The sequence below is a fragment of the Morus notabilis genome, unplaced genomic scaffold (genome assembly GCF_000414095.1).
Source record: "Morus notabilis unplaced genomic scaffold, ASM41409v2 Scaffold520, whole genome shotgun sequence".
NCBI lineage: Eukaryota > Viridiplantae > Streptophyta > Magnoliopsida > Rosales > Moraceae > Morus > Morus notabilis.
Genome location: NW_010366812.1, coordinates 215326 through 238424, shown reverse-complemented (window position 1 = coordinate 238424; position 23099 = coordinate 215326). Strand labels below are relative to the sequence as shown.

At 34.3% G+C, this 23099-nt stretch overlaps 1 protein-coding gene across 1 annotated transcript; it reads right to left on the bottom strand.

Moving 5' to 3' along the window:
* Nucleotides 1-11232: 11232 nt before the first annotated feature.
* On the bottom strand, nucleotides 11233-13766 carry LOC21390920 (alpha carbonic anhydrase 7). The gene is made up of 6 exons (XM_010111200.2): nucleotides 13599-13766; nucleotides 13221-13438; nucleotides 12337-12549; nucleotides 12075-12251; nucleotides 11902-11955; nucleotides 11233-11600 (listed from the first exon to the last, which is right to left on the bottom strand). The coding sequence occupies exons 1-6, from the start codon at nucleotides 13687-13689 to the stop codon at nucleotides 11484-11486; spliced, it is 870 nt and encodes a 289-aa protein (XP_010109502.1). The 5' UTR covers nucleotides 13690-13766; the 3' UTR covers nucleotides 11233-11483.
* Between the last annotated feature and the right edge of the window lie 9333 nt (nucleotides 13767-23099).

The window sequence follows — 23099 nt, the reverse complement described above, 5'->3', positions numbered from 1 at the left end:
CAGCAATTTCATCCCTCAATACATGCATTTGTCGTCTGTTAGAACGGTTTTGCTGTTGTTGCGATCCTCGATCAGGGTTGTGATTCTGATTCACATCTTGTTCCGTGTTGAGTGGATCAATTTCTGCTACCGGAACGGCATCTCTCATGTATTGGGTAAGTAGATCATCGTTGTGGTTGTACATGTGTATGAAGTTATGTAAAATAGCACAAACAAATGGAATATCTATTTGTGTATGTATCGGGTAGTTATTAATGCACTTAAGAATACGAAACCTGGCTTTCCAGACGCCGAATGTGCGTTCGATACAGTTTCTGAGTGAAGAATGTGTGTAGTTAAATAACTCCCTCGGCGTTTGGGGCCGACCCCGCCTTGCCCGATACTCTTGAAGGTGGTAAGTACTCCCCCGGTACGGTGCCAGGAAACAATCAGTGTTTGCGTACTCAGAGTCGACGAGGTAATATTTACCTGTTCTAACGGTTAGAAGATATAACTTGAATGTATTAGTTCCACATGGAAGCACAAACGTGTAGTTTTCAAAACTGAATGGAAGACCAAGCATACACATACCTTCTGGTGGAGTAGGGAAATTTTTTTCCCTCGTTTCTGTTGCAGATGCAAGTACACGTGCGTCATGGGCAAAGCCCTCCCATCCAGCTAATATGTAGGTGAATCTCATGTCGAACGAACACACTCCTAATACATTCTGAGAGAAGAACCCCTTCTTATTTCTCCATGCCTCAGCATTTGCAGTGGGTGGAACAACCGGTACATGAGTACCATCAAGGGCGCCAATACAATTCTACGTAATAAGTAATTACCATAAGCAACAACGCATACCACACATTTATCTTGTAAAGTAATAAGTGAAAGGAAAGTACCTGGAACCATGGCATATACTTGTTTCCACGCGCGGCTATGACGGGATCGACAATGTTAAAGTTTGGCGGTGTAAGAAAGTCAAAACGGAGCTCATACAACGCCTTCAAAACAACGTGAAAATACTTTGAAATGGTAGCACCAGAATGCTGCCATTGATCTTGTGATTCCCTGTTGTTTGAACTTTGACAAACAATGTATAGGAAAATAAAAAGTTGCTCGTGCACATTCATGTTCCTAGTTGGTCTTAAAAGCCCTTTAAGCTCAAGCAACGTACTAAGACGCTTGAAACAATCACTTCTCATTCTAATCTTTGACCTAATAACGTCCTCATGTCCATCAAGTAGGTATTGAACACGCATTATACCTGTGAGAGCAGAGGTATGCCTTGGTTGAGGCAACGGTCTTTCCATGTATGTGTAGTAATACCACAAAACTACTGCTGCTACCGCAATCTCATAATCGTCATCTGAGTCGTCACTACCATCGTTTTGAGGAACGTGGTTTGAGGGACCTGCATTCCACATTGCTACCTGCGAGACATGCATAATGAAAGAACAGTAGAAGAATATCTATGAAATGATCATCTCATCCGCAAGTAAATGTGACTACAAATGCCACATCAATAAATATTGTTGTTCGCAATACAACTCAATATCCATATACAATACAACATCAGCGTGGCCGTAGTAAACATAAATAAACATAAATAAACAACGTCTACTCAAATACTATGTTAAAAACTAAAAATGACAAATGATGTTCAATTGTACGAATACAGACAATGGTGAAAACAATATACGTTCAAACTCAAAGCTGGTCCGGGCTGCCGTCGCCACCATAGTGTCCCTGTTGCGGCGGAAAGTGAGGCATGTAGTATGGTGTTTGGGGATTATACGCGATCGGTTGTTGGGGATTATAGGTTTGGGGATTTGTAGGAAATGGTTGGGCTGGTTGTTGTCTCCCAAAGTTTGGGGGACGTGGCATATTGTTGGTAGGTTGTTGGCCAAAGAAGCCCGCCGGTTGCATATAGTTGGTAGGTTGTGACATGAAGTTGTGAAATGGTGGCGGCATAAACTGTGTCCCCGTAGAGGCATGGGGGTTTGAGAAAGGTCCATGTGCTTGAGTCCGCGACGTACTGATTGTTCTTTCACGAAGAGGTTACGCTGATTACCACCCATTCCCACAAACAGCTTCTGCATATGTGGGTACCAAGCAATGGCCTCCAAAAACGTAATTGCGGTGTCATCGTCAAGCGCCATTTCCCTGACAATTCCCTGGCATTGGTCCTGCAGATCAACAATAGGTGCAGCCTGATTCGCACTAGAGCCTTTAGTGCGACTACTATGCTTGCTTTCTATAGAAGAGACAAGTCGGCCAATTAGATCCCTCGCTACAGGATCACATATTACCTTATGTGAGGACTTGCCTGGTTTCTTGCCGATCACTTTGGAGGATGACGCAATGTTGAGACCTCTAGCTGCATTGTTGAAACCGGCCCGCATGGATGCGATGAAACCATCTTCGCTGCCACCCTCATCAGATGTCGCCCCTTCTTCATCGGAGCCGTGTACTGGACCCTCCTCATTGTTTGTTGGATTATCCAATCCCTTCTCAAGTGCCCCAGTTGCCCTCGTTCCACCAAAGGCCTCATACTACAACTCCCAGTTTTTAAGAGGCTGATTCTTTGCTGATTTTGCCCATTTCTTGTTCTGCATATGAATAAGCAAAAAAAATGACATTCACAAAATGCTCGCAAGAACTGAATACCCAAAGAATAATTGTTTACACACTTTACCTTGGCAAAATCTTCCCAATATTCATCAGTGCAAGTCACAGCACCAGTAACAGGGTCCCAGCCAAGGCTTGTGTTATTGCGTAATGTAAGCTCATGGTCGAACTTGGCCTTGAGACGAACTTTCATCTGCTGCACTTTCGCAGGAGTGACTTGATCCTTAAAGAACTCTTGGAGTTGATTCGTCCAATCCTCCCATGTTTTCGAATCAGGCTTCCGGCCGTTGCCATTACGATTGTAGGCAGCGAGCCACATAAGCAACTCCTCTTTCTGTTTTTCAGTCCAGTGTAGAGTGGCTTCATCGTCGGCCTTCCCTCTCGGCATCTAAAATAGCAAAGAAAGCAGCATAACAACGCACAAGAGGAACGTCCGTGCGCGTGAGTCAGTTATTTGTGTCACTCCTAAAACGAGACATTGTTATAAATGGCTCAACTCCTCTTTCGGAACATCACGGCCATTAACCATTCCTATTACCTGGTCTTTACACGTTACAAGTGAGGGAATGTTATAAATGGCTCAGAAATTTTGTGGCTAATTAATCGCAATAACACTCGGAGCATAATCCTTATAAGCATGAGAGACGTAGCTGCCATGCTTCAGAGACCCTCTATAAGTTCCACTAAAACGGTAACTAAAGTTTCACATTACCTACAGGACGGCGCTACGACGAGTGTTCTAATTTGGACCAATTTCATCATAGCCACCATTACCTGTTTGTAAAGTGGTCATGTGCGATACGAGCAGAGGGGAGGGAATACACCAACAGAAGTGGCAATACATCCACAGTGGATGCTATAGGCTAAGGTACAAAAGGCCACAACAGAAACATACCACAATAGGAGATGCATAAGCTACGGTAATAACGGTAGCAGCAGAAACAATAAGGATAAATATGAGAGGCCATATGCTAACGTAAAAACGGCAACAGCATGGCCAATGCGACAATATGACCGGCCATAAGGTAAGGAAACACGGCAACACCAGAGTGCCATCAGAGGAGGACCGGCCACAAGATAATATAAAAATGGCAACATCAAAACTGAATGCCACAGTAGGTCCGGCCATAAGGTAAGGTAAAAAAGGCATCAGGGAAGCCAATACAACAACCAGAGATGCAATAGGCTCAGGTAAAATGGGCAACAGATTAGCCAATACAGTAACAGGGGATGCAATAGGCTCGGGTAAAAACGGCAACAAATTAGCCAATACACCGGGACAGGGGATGCAATAACCCATATAAACGGCAACAATAGAGCCAAAACGACAACCCAGAAAAACAGCCAGGTAAGGTATAAACAACATCAGGCGACTACATATGGCAACAGGGGATGCAATAGGGGATGCAATGGAAACGACAACAGCGGATACAATGGAAACACATACAAACGACAACAGTGGGGAAAAAACAACAACAGTAGCCAAGCATCGAACCAGTGAAAACGAAGAAGATGTACAGTGCAACCACGACAAATCCAGAGACAACAATGGTTTATAGAGCTTAGTAGAAATGAAAGAGCATACCCGGTTGGAACCAGTTGATGACAACTGCTTATCATTTATCACAACCCCCAAACGCGAGCGTGAGGCACTTCGTACGACGGAGTGACACCGGAACGGCCGACGGTAACGTCGCAAAGGAAGATAACCAGACAATGCGAGATGGAGCCGTTTGGCTCTACATCGACGCAATAAAACGGCCAACGGAGTTTGCCGGTTGCCGCGAGGCGGATGAATGGTATCCGTGATGAAGATTCAAGGGCACGGACGGGGAACACTTCTAGGGTTGGGCATGCAACAAGTAATCGAAGCAAAAATGGTGGAAATAGAGGAGAGGTTACCTTTTTTTGCGGATCGACACAAAAAACAATCGATTCGGGCAACTGACCCCGCTTGGAGAGAATCGTTTTTCACTCCAAAATCTGCAGGAAATCGATGTTCAGAGTGAAATCAGAAGAGGAAGGCAGGAACGAGGGTCATGCGTGCAGAAAGCAGAGAGAAATCTGCAATGGGGAGGCAGGAATGAGGCAGCAACGGGAAGAAAGCAGAGGAATCTGCACTATTCAAGCACATGGAAACACTGTAGAAACACACTGCAATAATGAAAAAATAACCGGTATGCCAAACTCTGAAATCAGAGTTATTACTCGAGTTTTACACTCGAGTTTGTTTTGATGAACGCAAAACTCAGCCCAAAATTCAACTCAAGTTGGGCTTATTCGAGTGGGATACATGAAGTGAACGGGCCCTTAGAGTTCCCATTTTTTGTACCCATGCGTTATTATTCTGACCCTTATAGAAAATTTAGTGGGCCTCCGCAAGCCTCATACGATGGAAATGAGTAAAAATTAATTAGATGGTCAGTAAAAAGATTAGTTCAGATATTTTCTAAATACATGGTAATTCTTAGGATTACTTCTATAATTGAAAGAGTTAAGAGACACGAAGTGTACCATCAGATTCTCTTTTTTGAGTAGCAAAAAAAAATTTCATAAAAATAGAGAAGATTTATAGTTTTTGTATTTTATTTTATGAAACTTTTATTGTAAGATTTGTTATTTTATTTTACCGATAGAAACTGGTGTGATTAGTTTTTTACTTTTTGATCGGTTAATAGGAGTAGTTTTATATGGTATGTTGAAACTTTTTTAATATCAACATCTCATATCTGATTATTAAAAAATTAATTTAATGATTTCTAAGAATATAGTAAATAGCATTTCCTTTATATTTTTCAAATAAGGTTAGATTAAAAAGAAAAATATACTTTTGTTAGAAATTTGTGTCAATTGAAAAGGTATGACAAATTGTGTCAAATCATTCTATTTATGTGAAATTCTATTAATTTTGCATATTTTTTCTATATTTCGATCCACTCTATATTTAGAAATTATAAATAAATTAGATCTCGGTCATTTCACCGATTTAAATTTTCAGTTTTAAGTTTCTACAGTTAAAAACTCTCATAAAATGTCACAACTAACTTTTTTTACTACAGTTAAAAGCGCTCAGAAAATGACACATCTCAACTCGAATTCGCGAAGCGAACGAGGCCTTAATATGTTACTTCCAAATTATCTTATGCACTGGTTATTTTTAAATTTTTTTAAAAAATCTAGGATTTTCATGTCCAAATAAATAGCCTCCTTATTTTGAATTTTCAAAATTTGAATAAGATATTTTTTGAAACAATTTCATAGAGATTTCAAATCCTAATAAGATTCTTAGTTTGAATTTCAAAAAGTAAATTAGATAATTTGAAACTCTTTAAAATCTTGGACTAAATCTCATTTTTCAAAAATAAGATTAGATTTTGTGGCTACTTCAAAAATTAAATAAATAATTGTCCCATTCTTTTAGCAAACTTGAGTTGATAACTTAATTTAAAAATGAATTTATGTGAGAAAAATTATTGTAACAAAAAAAATTTTAAATTTGAACCTTATGGGAGAGAATATTGTAACAAAAAATTTAAGTTGTGATTTAAATTGTGAACAAAACATGGTATGAGGCATGCATTCTCATATTCTCTCTTCTAGGGTTTTCATTTTTCACTTATCTTCTTTGTGCCACCTCTGTTATGGGTTTCAAAGGGCCGGATTCTAGTGCTACCTTTAGGCGGTGCTCCAGACTCTTGGCCCGTGAAAAGGTGCCTAGATGTAGCGGATTTGGCTTTCCGGTGAAACTCTAACGATGCCTTATTTTGGGAGGAGATATGGGTATTGGGGAGGCTTTTTCGGTTTGTTTTTAGTTGCTAACGCTTTGTGCATATGTGTGCCTGTGAGTATGAGACCACCATGGATGAGTCTTCTCAATATCATGCTCCTTGCGAGGGGGCTTGTATGCAGCTCGGTGGTCAAAGATGGTGGATGAGGTGGAGTGGTTGCGGTCCTCCTCGCAATTTGGAGGTGGATGGGAACTTTGGTGCCGTGTGGGTGTTTCGATTCTCCTCTACTTGGTGTGGGTTTCGAGACTCGTGGGGTGATAGTTCCATAGGTCATGAGGCTCTTCCTTTTGGCATAAGCAGTAGATGAAAGCAGTGGCTCGGTCCCTTTTTGGTATCTTCTCATATCACTTGGTTAGCTGCAGGTCCCTCACTCTTTCTTGGTGGCGGCCGACTATCTCTCAGAAATTCGATCAGTGTCTTTTAGGTATCTCTTTGTTTTAGTTTTTGGTTTTGTGTTTAGTGTGTAATAAAGGCAACGTTGTCATTATTCCTTAGTTGTTGGTTGCCAGTTTGTGTTCAGCTTTATTTTGTAATAACGGAGGTGGTTTCTCCATTTTCCAGCTTTGGTTGTGTTTTCCACCTGGTTAGGTTGTTTACCATTGGTGTGGATTTTTTGGTCCTGTTAGAATTTTGTCTATGTCGTGTTGTTGATATTCCCTCTATGTGGGGGTTGGTGATTTGTCTCTTTATAGCTCAAAAAGTTATCTTGATGGGAGGGGTCTTTTTATCAAATCGAACCCTAGGTGTGCTCGTTTTTAGTGTGCCAAGGTTTTCTTCTGTTTTCAAGCGTCAAGCATACGTCTGTCACTCTGATGGGTCATTAGTCTTGTATTGTGTATTTTATTTTTCTTTTTTTTTTTGTCTAAATGCAAGTTCCCTTTAAAAAAAAGAACATGGTATTATTTATTGAAGTTTTCAAAACATGGCCATGATGGTGGGATTCCTGACATGCCACTAGCTCCATGCCAAGCTAAGGTAATGCTCATCATACCGTTGTCTCGGGGACATGGGTCCGCGTTGGGTGGCCTAGGCGGCTGCACCCTGCTCTAGTCCTTTGGCTAATGCAGGGCAGAAGCCTTGCAACCCCACACCTCAAGCATGGGATGTTCCTTGCACACGAGAAAAAGGGCTGTTATTTGAGGACGGGAGACTTTTTTATAAGATTTTGTTATTTCCATAATTATTTTTGTGTCTATTAATGTTGTTGTTAACGTTTTCAAAACGTTCTTTGTTTAATGTATATTGCCGTTTTTACAAATTTGTTGTTTTAGAAAAAATATTTCTTTTATTAAGACAGCTGGAAACGTATGCAATTCGCGTGACATTCTGTAAATAAAAATAAAAAACATATTTATTAAAGCCTTATTTAGAGAAAGAAAAAAAAAGATGTATAATAGGGCAAAAAGAATGTAAGAATGAAAAAAGAGGAGACAACAAAAGAAAGAGAGAGGAAAAAAGGAAGGAAAGTAAAAAAATAAAAAAGAAACGTCATTTACAAAACTGTTCAACCAGAAGTCACCACATGGATTCCACTGAAGAAACTTTCAATCAAAGACGGACACATGGCGTTTTAAAGAAGATTAACACACTGAATTTTTTTCTCTCACAGCCAAAAAAAAAAAAAAAAGAAAAAGGTTTGAACGAAACTTATTTTGGCAACCAAAAAAATTCATCTTTAGTAATATGTAAAGAGATGTAAAGAGATTATGTAGATAGATGTGGTCATTTTTAAAGGCTGCCATGTTAAAACTATTGTCGTTTATTAGACATATCGTTATTTACATAAATTTCATAGCTGGTAAGGATGTGGTCGATTTTATTGTCGTTTATTAGATACATCATTGTTGCCGTATATCATATGCATGGTCATTTTATGAAACAAATATTTTATTGTGGTTTGTTTTACGATAAGTTTTTAATAGTATACTGTCTTGCTCACCCACTGAGGAGAACCTAACCCGTAATTCCTGCTTGACTTCATATCATATTCTTTGGGAGGTTGGCTGCTTCAAACCTTTTTTTTTTTTTTTTATGCATAAAGACTTTTAATGAAGCTAAAGAATGTTAGGGTCAAAATCAGCACCACAATTATTATCGTACACATGGACAACATTTAGAAAAAAAGGCCACTCAAATTGATTGAAATCAATTGAAGACCAGATCGACTTAAAACGATTAGAGAAGATTGACGACATGAAGAGTGTAGGGACTATCACCGATATCTAAGAAAGGAAATTTCTTAGAGGCCACGAAGATGATCTCAGCTAAATCTTGCATTAAAATGTCAAATCAGATCAATAATAAACATGAAATATTCTAAGAAGCCAATATGGAAATAAGGAAAGAGAAAGTCAACAGAAGGAAAAGGGAAACTATCTAATCTGAGAAAAGAATAAACTATAAGGTCATCTCCTATACATAGGGGATGAGAATCATGACCAAGACATTATAGACTCCTCATATTACGCTCAAACTCTCTCTCTTTAGACACTCTCTCTAGACTCTCTCTCCTCCTTCTCTAATTCTCACAAAAGCATTGTAATTATACTATTTTCATTACACAGTGAACTCTTAAGACCCTAGAGTGGACGTACCTTGGGATTATCAGGGGAATCATTATACATCCTTGTGTCAATTTATTTTTCAACACTTTACATTCTCGTTTTAGCGATATATCAACTCAAATCGACCCGAATCGACTCACCAACGCAATCAACTCTCGAGAGCGGCCATTAACGCTCTAAATAAATTTAATTATAATCCGACCTCTACAAAGAACCTTAAGGATCTGCTCCGAACTTGGAAGATGATTATTCTCTGATCTTTTGTAAAATTACCCACTTTAATGTCCATTTGATAAAAGCTGAATAAAAGAGAAGTCTTTCTAAATGTCTCGTGTTTAAATAGTATACAATGAACGAGAGTACAATAGCAGAATGTAATGTATTCATCATTTGAATCAATTCTTTGATTGAGCATTATACCAACTTTTACAAGCAAAAAAAAAAAAAAAAATCTAATGCCATCTATGGACGATATCACCATTCATCAAAGTTCCTGCTACGTTATAGGATGGTACAATCATATGGCGTAGATAATTTAATTAGCCATTATTTTTTCAAGCTTCCTAGCCAAAATATGAAGTGCCCTTATTAAACTTATCGCCTAGTTTGGTAAGACATTCATTCATGTATTCAACTTGTAATGACATATGGTTGGGTTATTGCTCGACTTATGTATTATGAAGTATATGCCCCACGTGGTTGCTTTATTAATTTCTTGATTTTCTTTTATTCTTTTTTCCCCCCTTTCTATTGTTTCTTCATAAATCAGGTCTAGTCTTCTTAGTTAATCTCTCTGCTAATTGACACTAAGCAAACGTTTGGTTCATAGATTCAAAACCATGATTCAGAATTATTCTCGATTTACGTGTATTTTTTGTGAGAAAAAATATTGTAGCGAACCACAAACTATGATTCGAATCAGGGTACGAATTCCCCAACCAAACAACCCATGAGTAACCTTAGGGCTCAATATTTTGACACAATACAAAATTTTCACTTCTCACTAGTGATTTTGCTACAAAAGAAGAAGCAGTAGTTCAGGAAAAAAAAAAAAAGTATCAGTGATGCTTTTAGGATAAACTTGGTACTTTTCTCTCAAGATTTAGTAATTTGTTTTGCAGGGAATTATGGAATTAAGCGGCTACAAATAATAAGACAAACATCCATAGCAGCCTCAAAGAGCTCCTTCGTTTATTATTATTTTCTTACACCTAGAACTTTCACAATGTATTTTTAAATCCCATGAAATCACTGTAATCACAAAAGCTATCTTAGAAAATTCCCTTTTAAAAATCTTTAATGTGGTAAATTATAACTTGTTTATTATAATGTGTGTAATTGTGTAATAAATGAGTCACACAATGATTAAAAGAAAATTGAAAAGTAACCAATAATAAACCTTAAATATGAAATAACATACTCACTGAAGCAGAATAATCCACATCATTTAGTGTCATTAGAAAAATATACTATACAATATGATCGTGATGGGTAAACTTTCAACTTTATGAAAGATAACTCAATTTTTAAGTCCGGAACAAATCTCATCATTATGATAATTGATCAAATAAATACATTATGATTTATCATCATGAAAACTTAAAGCAAACAACCAGAAAAGACAAAACACGGTATCAAAAAGTAAAAAACCCGACCAATATTCCACAAAGAATGTAAACATAAAGATTGCAAACTTGTAATTTTATGATTCGACAACTAATGCCCTTTTATCTCACTGATTCAAGTTTAAAATTTAAATTTAATTATAGTAAAAAGTTCTTAAAAATAGTTATATTTAACTTTTTTACTACAGTAAAAAACTCTCACATAAAATCATATTTCAACTCGAATTAAAAATCCGAATCAACGAATTAAACTGACGCTAAAAGTATAAAGATTGCCATTTATGATTTGATAAATAATGGAAAGGTTCAAGTGAATTTTATTAATGATGATTGCTTGTATTTATATACAAAAATCTATTATGATAATTTCGAAGGAATTACGTACGGAAGAGTCCAGAGAACTAATATATATTAATTAAATGCTAATTAATTATAATCATAACAACTTTCTAACATCTTAACGACAGCTTTCGAATTATCAACATCATGCTGACTCAGTAGACTTGGAACTAAATATAAAAGATGAGCCAGCAAATATTCTTTAGAACTATTACTTGAACCGATTAAAATTGCCAATATAGCAATTATTAACATACAATAAAATAATAAATATATATTATAACATGCAATTTGAATTACATGGCTGCAAAATTTCGCTACGACATCGCGAACATTATTATTTATGATACTACAAGTGAAATTAGTCCCGAAGGCAAAAAGCACCAAGAGACAAATACATCTTTAGGACAAAAACGACAACAACAACAAAAAACGAAGTCCAAATTAAGCAATCATATTTATTGCTGGATAAAGAGGAAAACCTATGCAAAATAAAATTCTGCAGACTTTATTTAGGCTATTTCTCTCGATCGACATAATCATGTGTTTTTCTTGATCTAGTTGAGCGGTACTCCGGCATTTGAATCCTTATCTTGATCAGTTACTTGGTCGTTACATAGTTGCACTGAGCGCCCGTGTTTTCGCTGTAAGGGTCTTGCATTTGTTGCTGAACCCTGCCACATATAACGTACACATACATGATATATATATATATATATATGCTTAATTAACTAGATCATAACAAAATTCTTAATTATATATTTTGCTTCTTTTGCAAATTTGAGGACTTAAAAGACGCATGTAAACAAATACAAAGCGGAACCATGTCAAAAAATGGAACCAATATTTGGTGATCTTACAAAATGTTCTTTACAATTAACCAACATCAAAGAAATTAACCTTATTAATTAGTAAAAATATAGGTATTAATTCTACAAAACCAAGCGATTAATTGAGAGAAAAATTCAAACTTACGTCGCGAACAGCCATACGAAGCAATCTCACTTGTTCTCTTGCAACTGGCCTCGTCTGATCATGGAAAAAAAATTGATTAATTAAACGAGATGTTAGAGGAAGAAAATTTGATGATGATATTCAGGATAAGAAAAATATTACTTAAAAAGAATTATATATATATATATATATACCTGTTGAAGAACGATCCAAACAACACTTTGAGTACAAGGAGGAACTGTGAGAGAGCCAATGTATCTGTAATATCTTCGGCTACGGATGTTTAATTGTCTTAGATCAACTATTCCCACCAATTTTTGCGGTTGAGAATTATAGCTCATGTTGGCAATGTCTTGCAAATGAGTCTCCATCTGTAGAAAAAAAAAAAAAAATTAAGCACGATCGAGATCAAGATCAGAGAGAGAGGAATTAGTTCCTCTGATAGAGTTTAATTACCGATGACAAGAAGAAATCAGAACTGCTGATCCGGTAATTGATTCCGATTACGACGAGTTGTCCGGTTCGGCTTTGGTGAACCATGTGCAACTCTAGATCAAACCTCCTGCCATTGATGGTATGCTCAGAAGGGGAGTGCCAGTGTAGTTGTTGGAGTAGATATTGAGTTCCATTCATGTCAATATATCCAGCTTCACCAGATGTCCATTTCATCTACACCACAACAAAAAGATATATATAGTTCGTACTCAGAAAGAAGATAGGGTACATAGTTGTGATTCATGTTTTGTTTTTGTTTTTGTTTTCTTTTTAATGCTGGAGGACTGATTTTTATAAAGGTGGTTATTAATAAAAATTAGAGAAAATTGGTACACTTATTATTTTTACTCTTTATTCTTGATTAATATTCTTTTAACTAATACAACTCTTTTGACTAAAGAGTATTAATCACGCATTCTAAAGGTATTTGTCTCTTTTTTTATAATAATTAGCTAGTTTAAGTGGATGTTATTGATTGGGTACTTTTAACACACTCAGAAATATCACGTATTTTTTTAAACGAGAATTTAACTTTGTTTACAGAAATATTGGTAACTTAATTTGATCTGAGCGTGAAGTCCTCAGTTTATATAGCATTTTTTTTTTTTTTTTATCAAGGACTACAGGGTAGAAAAAACATACCATGCGTGTGATAGTTTTTCACAAGTTTTCCACTTTGGAAAAAACATGTAAATAAGTACTTAGCTACCAAAATATTATTGCTAACAAGGATAAATAATGTCACTACAATTAGGTGCATGGGCGCATATACTAGCATTTAACATAATCACAGTTTTTATTATTATCTGTTTTTTTTTTTTTAATTTTTTTTTGGGGGTGCTTACCATCATATCATGACCCCTATTCAAAAGAGTGGCATTAACAGGCTTGTAAAATCTCCTAAGTCTCTGTAATGTTGAGATTACTTGAACCCTCTGGTCCATCAAATCAATAGGAGACTGCATTGTTCCGTTGTTGCACATCCGCCAATCGGGGCGAATCTGTCCCCACCGTGCCGGTCCCCTGGTGCTCCATGCTTCATAATCAAACGCCCTCTCATCCTCTGCAACATATTAATGTCGCCAATTATACAACAAACATGTCAGGCCAAGAAAAACTAGCAATACTTAAAAAATGCAGATATTAAACTTTCATGCATGCACAAAATGAACAACGTAAAGAAGTAATAAAACCACAGTCATTTTTAGACATCAATTCCTTACCAACTTCCTGGGAGGTTGCAGGACAGAAATGCAGAACAAGAAAAATGAAGAAAATGCAAAACAAGATTTGTTTCACAGCAGCCTTCTCCATCTCTCTGTGAGTCTAGGGTTTTTTTTTTTTTTTTTTTTTTAAAAAGGCAATGAGATCAGTAAACTTGTAGGCTATATAGCTTGTTTATGCATATATCTAATATCAGTCCATAACGGCCCTATATATACAATAAAAACAGCAGTACAAAAATTAATAGGCGTTTGACACTAAGGGGTCTTGAATTTATTGAGTACAGGTAGCAAACATCTGTTGGTTAGATTCCATCAAGGAATAAGCTGATGATCATCATAAGCCACGATGATTCTGATAAGAAGAAGATCAGATCATCGCAGAAGCTTCCGGGTAACGTGTGTTACATGCCATCTTTTAATTCATTCTGTATCACGTCAGAGAATACAAGAGGGAAGGAATTTTACATTCTATTATTTAATGTTGTTCTTTATTTATTTATTTATTTATTTATTTGTGATTGTACTAACTATTGTACCTTTTGGGCGTATGTGGTCCAACGCGGTTTATTGGAATTAAGATGAGAAGTCTCAATTTGGAGAATTCTTCACCAGAATAAATTAGTGCCTTTATTGTATACAAGAAATTAGGTAGAAATCACTTAATGAAGAGCCTTGAGACAAATGAATTATACTTGCATTGAATCTAAAAATGGTTTGTGCAAATTATTATATTTTTGTATGAGCTCTTGCAAACGTATTTTTCAGTTTGTTGCGGCATCGAATGGTCGTTGAGTTTTTTGGTTTAACTCTCTCTCTCTCTCTCTCCCCCATGACTCTCTTTCATTTTCTTAATTCTTTGTTTTTCCTCTCTTATGAGAGAATTTATTCCAAATAAGAAGCTATAATGAGACTATGAGATATTGGTTTGAGATCATATAATTTGCTTTTTCAGGAACTTTCTATCATTTCACAATGCCGCGAATATTAGGCAGACAGCCCCCCCCCCCAAAAAAAAAGACATCAATAATAATATAAAACTATACATATATAGAAGAATACATTGACCTTTGGTATCCAACCGAGTGAGATAAAAATGATTATTCATATGCACAGTAGACAACAAAGATACCTATTCTTAATAATCCGTGTATTTCGTTCAACATTAGTTCTTATTAATGAGAAAATTACTGAACTCACCCTTAAGAATATATGAATCTTAATTTGTACCCCTTACTATTGATTAATATATTTTTGAATCTTATAAAAATATATATCTTTTTGAATAATATAACCCCCATTTGTTTTATAAGTTTGAATTACTGTGTAAATCTTTTTGTTACAGTGTTTTCTCTCTCAAAATTTAAATTTAAATTTAAACTTTTCTGCTCAAACTTATAATAAACAAAACGGGCTAATAATTATTTGATTATATTAAAGGGTAAAAATTTAGACTCATATACTTTAAGAAGGTCTTTGTCTTCTTTCCTGTGGCTATAGCCGTTTGTATTTGAGCTCTTTTATTTCTCTCTCTAAATAATATAGATATAGATATATATACTTTTGTCGTCAGGAAGAGAGTTTGTAAGATATCTTATGGTTTCTTCTTAAGCTTGTTCCGCATTTCTGGCCATTTCCAAAAGACACACATCAACACATGAGTACATAGGTCATGTGTTTATCATATATCAACACTACTTTCTTTCTAAATAAATTGTCGTTTTTTTAGCAGCATTGCAGTTTTTATAAAAGTTGTCGTTTCTTGAGTCTATTTTAAGAAATACATAGAAGACATTGCCGTTCCGAAATAGTGCTCTTCTATGGTTCTTAATGTTAGAGAGATTAAAATATGTCTCTCAAATTAATTCACACTATTTTAGACGTTGAAGACACAAAAAAATATGTTACCAGGCGATACAAGCGCTGCAGCGGCCATCCGAGGCACTGCAGTGCCAAAACTGCACAAACTGTGTAGTTGGCTGCTGCCAAACCCGCTGCAGTGCCTGCCCTGCGTGCTACAACACTTCTCATGCATGCTGATGGTCCCGAACTCACTAGTTTGGGTGTTGCAGTGCCCAGTACTCTGATATTATGCAGTTTCATGATGTGTGATTTGAATTGTGCCGAACCATTAAAACTATTTGTGATATGTTTTCATACATTTCTGAATATCTATTAACAATAGACATATCTATCATAATAGATACATTAATACATGAAGAGATATCTTTACATTTTAAGAGGTACTTCTATGTAAATGGTTGTAGTGTTTGAAGATGATGCATTCATTTATGAAATGATACTTCTGTCTTTATTAATTCTCTAAAAATTTATACTTGATTCATGTCTTGGAACACAATATTATTACTAGATATTGTGTTCAAGGGTTTGTTGTATCTTGTGAGTAATTTACAATAAAAACTCATTAACAAACTTTAATAATTGAGTGCAAATAAAATCTTAAAAAAATATATTCATATACGCCTCAAGCCTTCTTATTTTATGTATTTTTTGCATCATCTACACTTAAATTTTCCCACACTTGAGGCTTTTGAAGACTCTTAAAAGTAAAAAAGAAGTGTCTTCCGCCTGTGAATCGTTATTCTATTTAATTGTCGTTTATGCTGCAGTTTGTCAGTTTCATATGTTAATTCAGTCTATCAAATTTGTGGGTTTTCAAACCATTGTCGTTTGTAAGATATTTTGTCATTTATCAAAAGTATTCTCGTTTACGAGTGTAATGACCGGAAAAATTTCAGGTCTAATTTGATCATAATTTCTTTCTAAAGAGAAAGTAGTAAAATTTTTAGCTTGATTAAGAAAATATTATGTATAAACTTTATGTACGGGGTAAAATCTCTCAAAAAGTGTAAAGTTATAATACGAATATTTTTATAAAAAATATTTGTAAATATCAGTTATGAATAGTGAAATATCAGTTAAAAGTTAAAAATTTTAGCAGGTATATTTTAGTTATGAAAAACTAAAATATTTGGTTTGTGACAAAATGACCACTTAGAAAAAGAGCAGTAATATTAGAAGTAAGGAAAATAGCAAAAGTTCCTGAAATAGAATTTTCCCGAGTCAGTTAAAACGAGAAACTGCTAAAAAAATGAGTACCGCAAGGGTACGCATTTTGGGCAATTCTGAATCAATTAAAATGAAAATTTAAAAAAAAAATTGACTAATGAGATACCCAAGATAATTGGGTTGGACATGATAAGTTTGACCCATGGTGCTCGACAGTCTAAAAAAGCAGTATAGAACATGTACTGGTTGTGGAATTATTAGTACCGGAAAGAGACTCGTTTTAAGAAACGGAAAGTTAGGTCTCGACAAGAAAAAAATTTAAGGAGTATAGAACCCACTCATTTGCTAGCACGTATCTTTAATATGGCAAAAAATAAAAGCAGGTTGAACCAAGTTATAGTGTATATATATATATATATATATAAGATTATCTTTTAAGTACGTTAAAAAAAATAAAAAGAATTGTTACCGTGAGGTGGATATATACCTCACATGCAGATGTACCACTTGGCATAGTTATATGCTTAAGCTTATTAGCTTGGTGACTCACGTTGTTGACTCACGTGGGTTATGTATCTCATATGTGTGTGAGCCTTTGTAGTTTAATGCCATTAATGTAAGGCATAGCAGAGAAAAGGAGAAAAAAACGTGAGAGAGTGAAGTAAAGAGAAAATATTTTAGAGAGAGACGGAGAAAGGGAAATCAAGGAAAATCAAGTATTTTCACCGAAATTTCTTCCGTTCAGTTCGGTAGAAACGTAACCTGAGGCGTTCTAACGAAAAACCTCAACTTCTGGAGGTAAGATTTCAATTTTTTCATGAGAATTCTATGATTTCTTGATTTAGATGAATAGTCACCCATCTCAGAAAACTTTCGTTAAAGTAAAAATTGAAATCGAGGTTTTGTAGAGCATCGTAATAGGAGTCTAACGGTGTAAGTATTATAACGGTTGAACGAAGTTTTGGTGGATTTTCATTGAAAATCCGTGAGCCTAGATTAAGAAAGAACATGTGTTTTTGTTCAATATTATGTTGAAATATGTGTTTAGGAATGTGAATCTTGACTCCAGGTACCGAAATCGGAATTAAAACGAGTTATTGGAAACTCGAGAAACGAGAAAAACAAAGCGAAACTCTGCAGAAATTTAGTTTGAGTAATTTGAACTAAAACTGGATTTCAAGAGAAATATGGGGTGAAAAGAAAGATGTTGCGATAATCGGTGATGATTAGAAACTGAACACAACGAGAATTCACAGTTTTGGACTGAAACTGAGAATTAGGCCCATGACTGAGTAACTTGCACGGTTTTAATGTAAATTCTTGAGATAGGAAATAGTTTGGGATAGAATACCAAACATAAGAATTGTAGACCTTTCGAATTAAATTTCAAGTGGTTATTAATCTTAGATTTTGAATCTAATGATCGAAAATTTATGCAATAGGATCTATTAACGATTGAAGTCGGGAAGCGTCAAGTTAGACAAGGGACGCGTTGTTAGCGAAACTTTGGTAAGTACCAGTAGTTTGTTTTTGTCTATGACACGAACGAACTTATTCTTCTGTGTTGCACAGAATTGTGCATATTACATGCTCAATGAATGTTAGAATAAGAATGATGTTTCTTGAATAATGTATGATGCTATGAATGATTCAAGATGTATGATGTTATGAATGTTTTAAGATATACGGTGATATAAATGTACTTATGGACCGTAAATAGTAGTAGAAATTTACTCTACGAAAAGTATGAGATTAAGTCAAAGTCAATTTCATAGAAAATTAATGAAAATGCGTTAAAACGCAAAATAAGATTGAAATTACTGTCATGCTGAGAAAAAATGATAGCAAAATGACGAATAAAGAAATCATGATGAATTGCTAAAAAATGCACAAACTCATAAGATTTAACTAAAGTTATCGTTTCAATGAGAAAATTGATAAACGGTAGACTAAACATCCTGTTTGTACCAGCATTCGAAGGAAAGGTTATTATGAGACTATGAAAGAAATGAAACCGTGACTGAGTTGGATTGGTTAGCTACTCCACTCCTCACTGGTTATGCGCGCTATGGTACAACAGGACAGGGCCCATAAGAAGTAAAAGACAAGAAAAAGAAAAAAAAAAAACAGAAACCGTTCCATATAAGGTACGATATTTGTAATGAAGAATGAAAAGAATAAGAAATACGAAATGAAAGTCATTCAGAATGTGAAAACACAATATGAACGACTAGAATGAGACGAAAGCATACCAAAGTATGTAATGAAAGAAGAAGAACATAAGCCATATATGTTTTAGTAGAACAAAATGTATTATGATAAATGACATGAATGCATATATAGGTATGCATAATTATTGCATCTGTTATGACCTATTGATACTTGCTGAGCGAAAGCTCATTAAGTTTGTTCGTGTTGTAGGAAGCTCGGGTAAGGCACCGGTTCCCTGAAACTTATTGATGGGCATGCAAAGAGGATGTAGTAGCGGAGTGTGGGCAAGTGGGTTGTGGATGCATCACGTGTTTTTGAAAATGCTGCTAAACTTTATGTGTAAAAAGTAAATAGTGTTTTATGAATATAGATGACTTATGTAACAAAAGTTAAGCTTATGAGACAATGAGGCTATACATAGCAACCTCTAGTCTCAAGGTATGACTAATGTAACAGAATGCTGTCAGAATGCTACAATATTTTATGAATAGTTGAAAACATAATGCTAGCTAAATGCTACAGCATTTGGACATACATAGTAAGAAAAAAAAATTGGCTTGAATTTTTAAGAGGTTATAACTAGTAAGTAGTAGAGGTTAAGTATGAACATATGATGATGATTAAAAGTTAGGGTCAGCTGTAGTGGACCTAAGGTAGGATGCGGCGAGTGACCCTGTAAGGGAGTCAAGTAAGGAAAGAAGAAAGGGGTCTCGAAGTAAGACCTATGGAATTCTAGCTGTTCCGTAAGGGCCCAGTACGTTCGGTCTCCGTGTGAGTGAAAAGGTAGCTGCTATGTTCGGAATTGACAGTAAGTAGAGGAAGACAAGAAAGGGAAACGAGTAAGTTGTCTTTTTAATAAAACTTTGTTAGCCAAATAGCTCAAACGAGAACCTGTTCTGTATAAAGATTTACGTTGCGTTATTTCCTTAAAATTTTTAATTTTTTATCTTGCTTGAGGATGCCAAATTTTTGTGCCTAAGAGACATAATAATCATTCCATCTTGTATAAAGATACGTTTAATTTCTTTTCTTTTTGTTTTTAACTGAGGGATTCAAAATCTAAACTTCAATGTTAGAAGCAACAATAACGTGGAAAATCAGATTGCAACCACATTGGTTACCTAATTTCAATTTTTAAAGGAAATAGTTTGTTGTTTTTGCAATTTGCAACCTTTCCCACCCAAAAAAAAAAAAAAAAAAAATTACAGCCTTTCAAACAGAAATATATTGTTTGCTAGAATGTTGTCGTTATTGTTGTTTTCTAGGCATCTACTTGACGTCATCGATGTTGTAATCATTGTCGTTTACAAAAGAATACGCCATTTGTGAAAAAATTGTTGTTTTCACGTGTGTTAAGGGGTTGTTCGGCAGCAATAAAAACTTAAAAAAAAAGTAATTTGAGTTATAATTTTATTTAAATTTATGTTTTTTTAAATTTGAATTCGAGTTTGAATTTGAGTTTGAGACTAAAACTCGAGTTCAAGTTTTTTTTTAACTCAAACTCAAATTATTGAACAATATTTTTTCTATTTTTAAAAATGCTATAACTTTTTTATTTTAATTCTGATTAAGATCCCTATTAAAATTTTCTATCAGCATTGAGTTTTTATTAAAATACTATCTAAATACAAATTTAAGTTTTGACTCACTCAAACACAAACTCAAAAAGATTCTTATCTCAAACCATAACTCAAATGTACACAACTAAACACAAACTCAAGTTACAACTTCAATTCAAGTTATAACTCAAAATCAAATCAAGATCTTCACTCAAGAATACCTAACTCAAAAATGCAAAAGAACAACCCCAAGAGTTTGTGTCGTTTCAAAGACATATTGTTGTTTTTGCGTGATTGTCGTTTTTACGAGATAATATCGTTTCCAATTTTTTTAATAATTTATTAGGAACAAATTTTGTCATCTAGAAGATCTTTTGAGAATCCTTTATCTCCTCCTTCCCATTTCATACCCCGGAATTCGGCAAATTATGGTACTTGTGCTGACGTTGGTGGACTATGATTTTTTTTTTATACCGTTTGGTATCTAGATTCGTTCCCTAATTCGAATCATGGTTCGTGATTCGCTATAGTATTTTCTCTCACAAAAATTATACGTAAATCAAAAATAATTCTACTTACATAATTTAAATCCATGAACTAAACGCCACGTTTTAACAAGCGAGGATTTCCTTTTGGAGATGTGTATAAGTTCACTGTTTTTAAGAAGATTCAAATTCAAACGACTGTATCTATTATAAATGCGAAAGTGCATCATTGTTGGAGAACTTTCGACTAAAACTGCACCGTTTTGCTCGAAAGTATTCCCCATCCTTTTTTTCAAGTCCCCCATCTTTTTTTTATCTTAAAATTTATTTATTTATTTTTTTAGTTCTTGGTTTACCATTTCTTTTTGTTTTTCACCTAAAAATTTATTTTATTTTATTTTTGGTTTTTCCTTAAAATTTATTCATCTTTTTATTTTGGCTCTTTTTTTACTCTTTTTATTTTTGTCCTGAAACTTCATTTTTTATGTTTGGTTTCTTTTATCTTAAAACTTATTTATTTCTTCATTTTATTCCTTTTTTACCTTTTTTTTTTAATTTTTGTCCAAAAATCTTATTCTTTCTTTCTTTTTTTATTTTAGTTTCTTTTACCCTAAAATTTATTTATTTATCCATTTTGGTCCTTTTTTAAACTTTTTTTTTTTTTTACTTTTTCCTTGAAAAATATTGATTTCTTCATTTTGGTCATTTTGACACTTTTTTATCTGTCTTGAAATTTCATTTTTTATTTTGGTTATTTTTGCCTTAAAATTTATTATTTATTTTTTCATTTTGATCTTATTTTGTCCCTTTTTTATTTTTGTCCTGAAATTTTATTTTATTTTTAGTTTTGGTTTCTTTTGCCCTAAGACTTATTTATTTCTTCTTTTTGGCTCCCCTTTAACCTCTTTTTTTTTTTTTCATTTTGATTCTTTTTTTCCTAAGACTTATTTATTTTTTCATTTTGACCGATTTTTTAACTTTATTTTTTTCGTTTTGATTCTTTTTGCCCTAAAAGTTTATTTTCTTTTCATTTTTTTAATTTTATGTTTTTAATAATAACACAGTATATAAAACTTAACACACGGATTGTGCACGTGTGCTTCAACTAGTAGATGTTAATTTCTCAAAAATAAAATAGAAACGAAATATAGTAGATCATGTTATCGTCGTGGCTCACTAACAATATTTAAGGTTAGTACATATAAGAGGTCCCTTGTGTTCAACTTCAAGCTTATTGTCTGATTGTTCATTGGTCTTTTTTTTTTTTTTTTTTTTTGTTTTTTTTTTTTTTTTTTTTTTTTTGTCCGCACTGCTAAAGATTAAATTTAAACAGGTCATGTTGTGTCCTATATTGGACAAACTGTTCAATCGTACATCATATATAGTTTCAAAATAAATAAATAAATTTGCACTACATATGCCAGCTTTGTCGTGATAAGGATTATTAATTTATTTTAATTTCAATCAGTTCGTATTTAGTTTATCCATAATATTTAGAGATTAGATTAGTAGTTAGTAGTTATTTTTTAGTTTAAAGTTTGAATTATTTTGAATTATTAGTTATTAGGAGATAAGTATTTAGTTTAAATTTTTTGAATTAGAATAGGTTTCTCTTTACTCATGTATAAATATTGCATTCTCATAATAGAAAACTTGTACCATCATGCTTCAAAGTCTAAATCTAATATCTCGTTTGTGTTATTGTTTGCAAGGTTAAGCTTTTTCTTCTGCCTTGTTCTAGACTGAATGTTGCAGAAAATTGAGTCTAAATTAGGGGAGTTTGGAACGTATAGACATAAAATTAAGAAAAAAGAAGAAGAAAATAATATGCTATAATATAGTACTGACCCAGGTCCCTGATTGAAAAGAAACATGCAAGAAAAAGTCACAGATTTTCCTATAAAATATTCCATTTCCGACCTGCCATTTAACATTTCGGCCGGCTCTTGCTGTGTTGTTTTCTGGTTTTGGTCTTATTTTGGTCATACTTTTTGACCTATTTGATATGTTGGCCGAACTTGAGAATATTAAAGTAAAGTGGGGTTTGTTTAAAATCGAATATTCTAATTGCATTTGGATTGGTGCTAATCAACTGTTTGATTGTTTCTCTCCTTTTTTAGATAATTCTGTTTTATTCTCTCATTTCCCATATCTTCCCTTTCTCTCCTTTTCTTTGATTAACAAATAGAAATGTTAAGTATTTGATCACAGAAACC

Bases quoted from the DNA above. Each gene is read 5' to 3' on its own strand.
- LOC21390920 (XM_010111200.2), bottom strand. From the start codon at position 13,689: ATGGAGAAGGCTGCTGTGAAACAAATCTTGTTTTGCATTTTCTTCATT. The intron at 13,439-13,598 runs GTAAGGAATTGA...AATATGTTGCAG, and splicing joins TGCAACCTCCCAGGAAGTTG to AGGATGAGAGGGCGTTTGAT. The intron at 11,601-11,901 runs GTAAGTTTGAAT...TATATGTGGCAG, and splicing joins TTCGTATGGCTGTTCGCGAC to GGTTCAGCAACAAATGCAAG.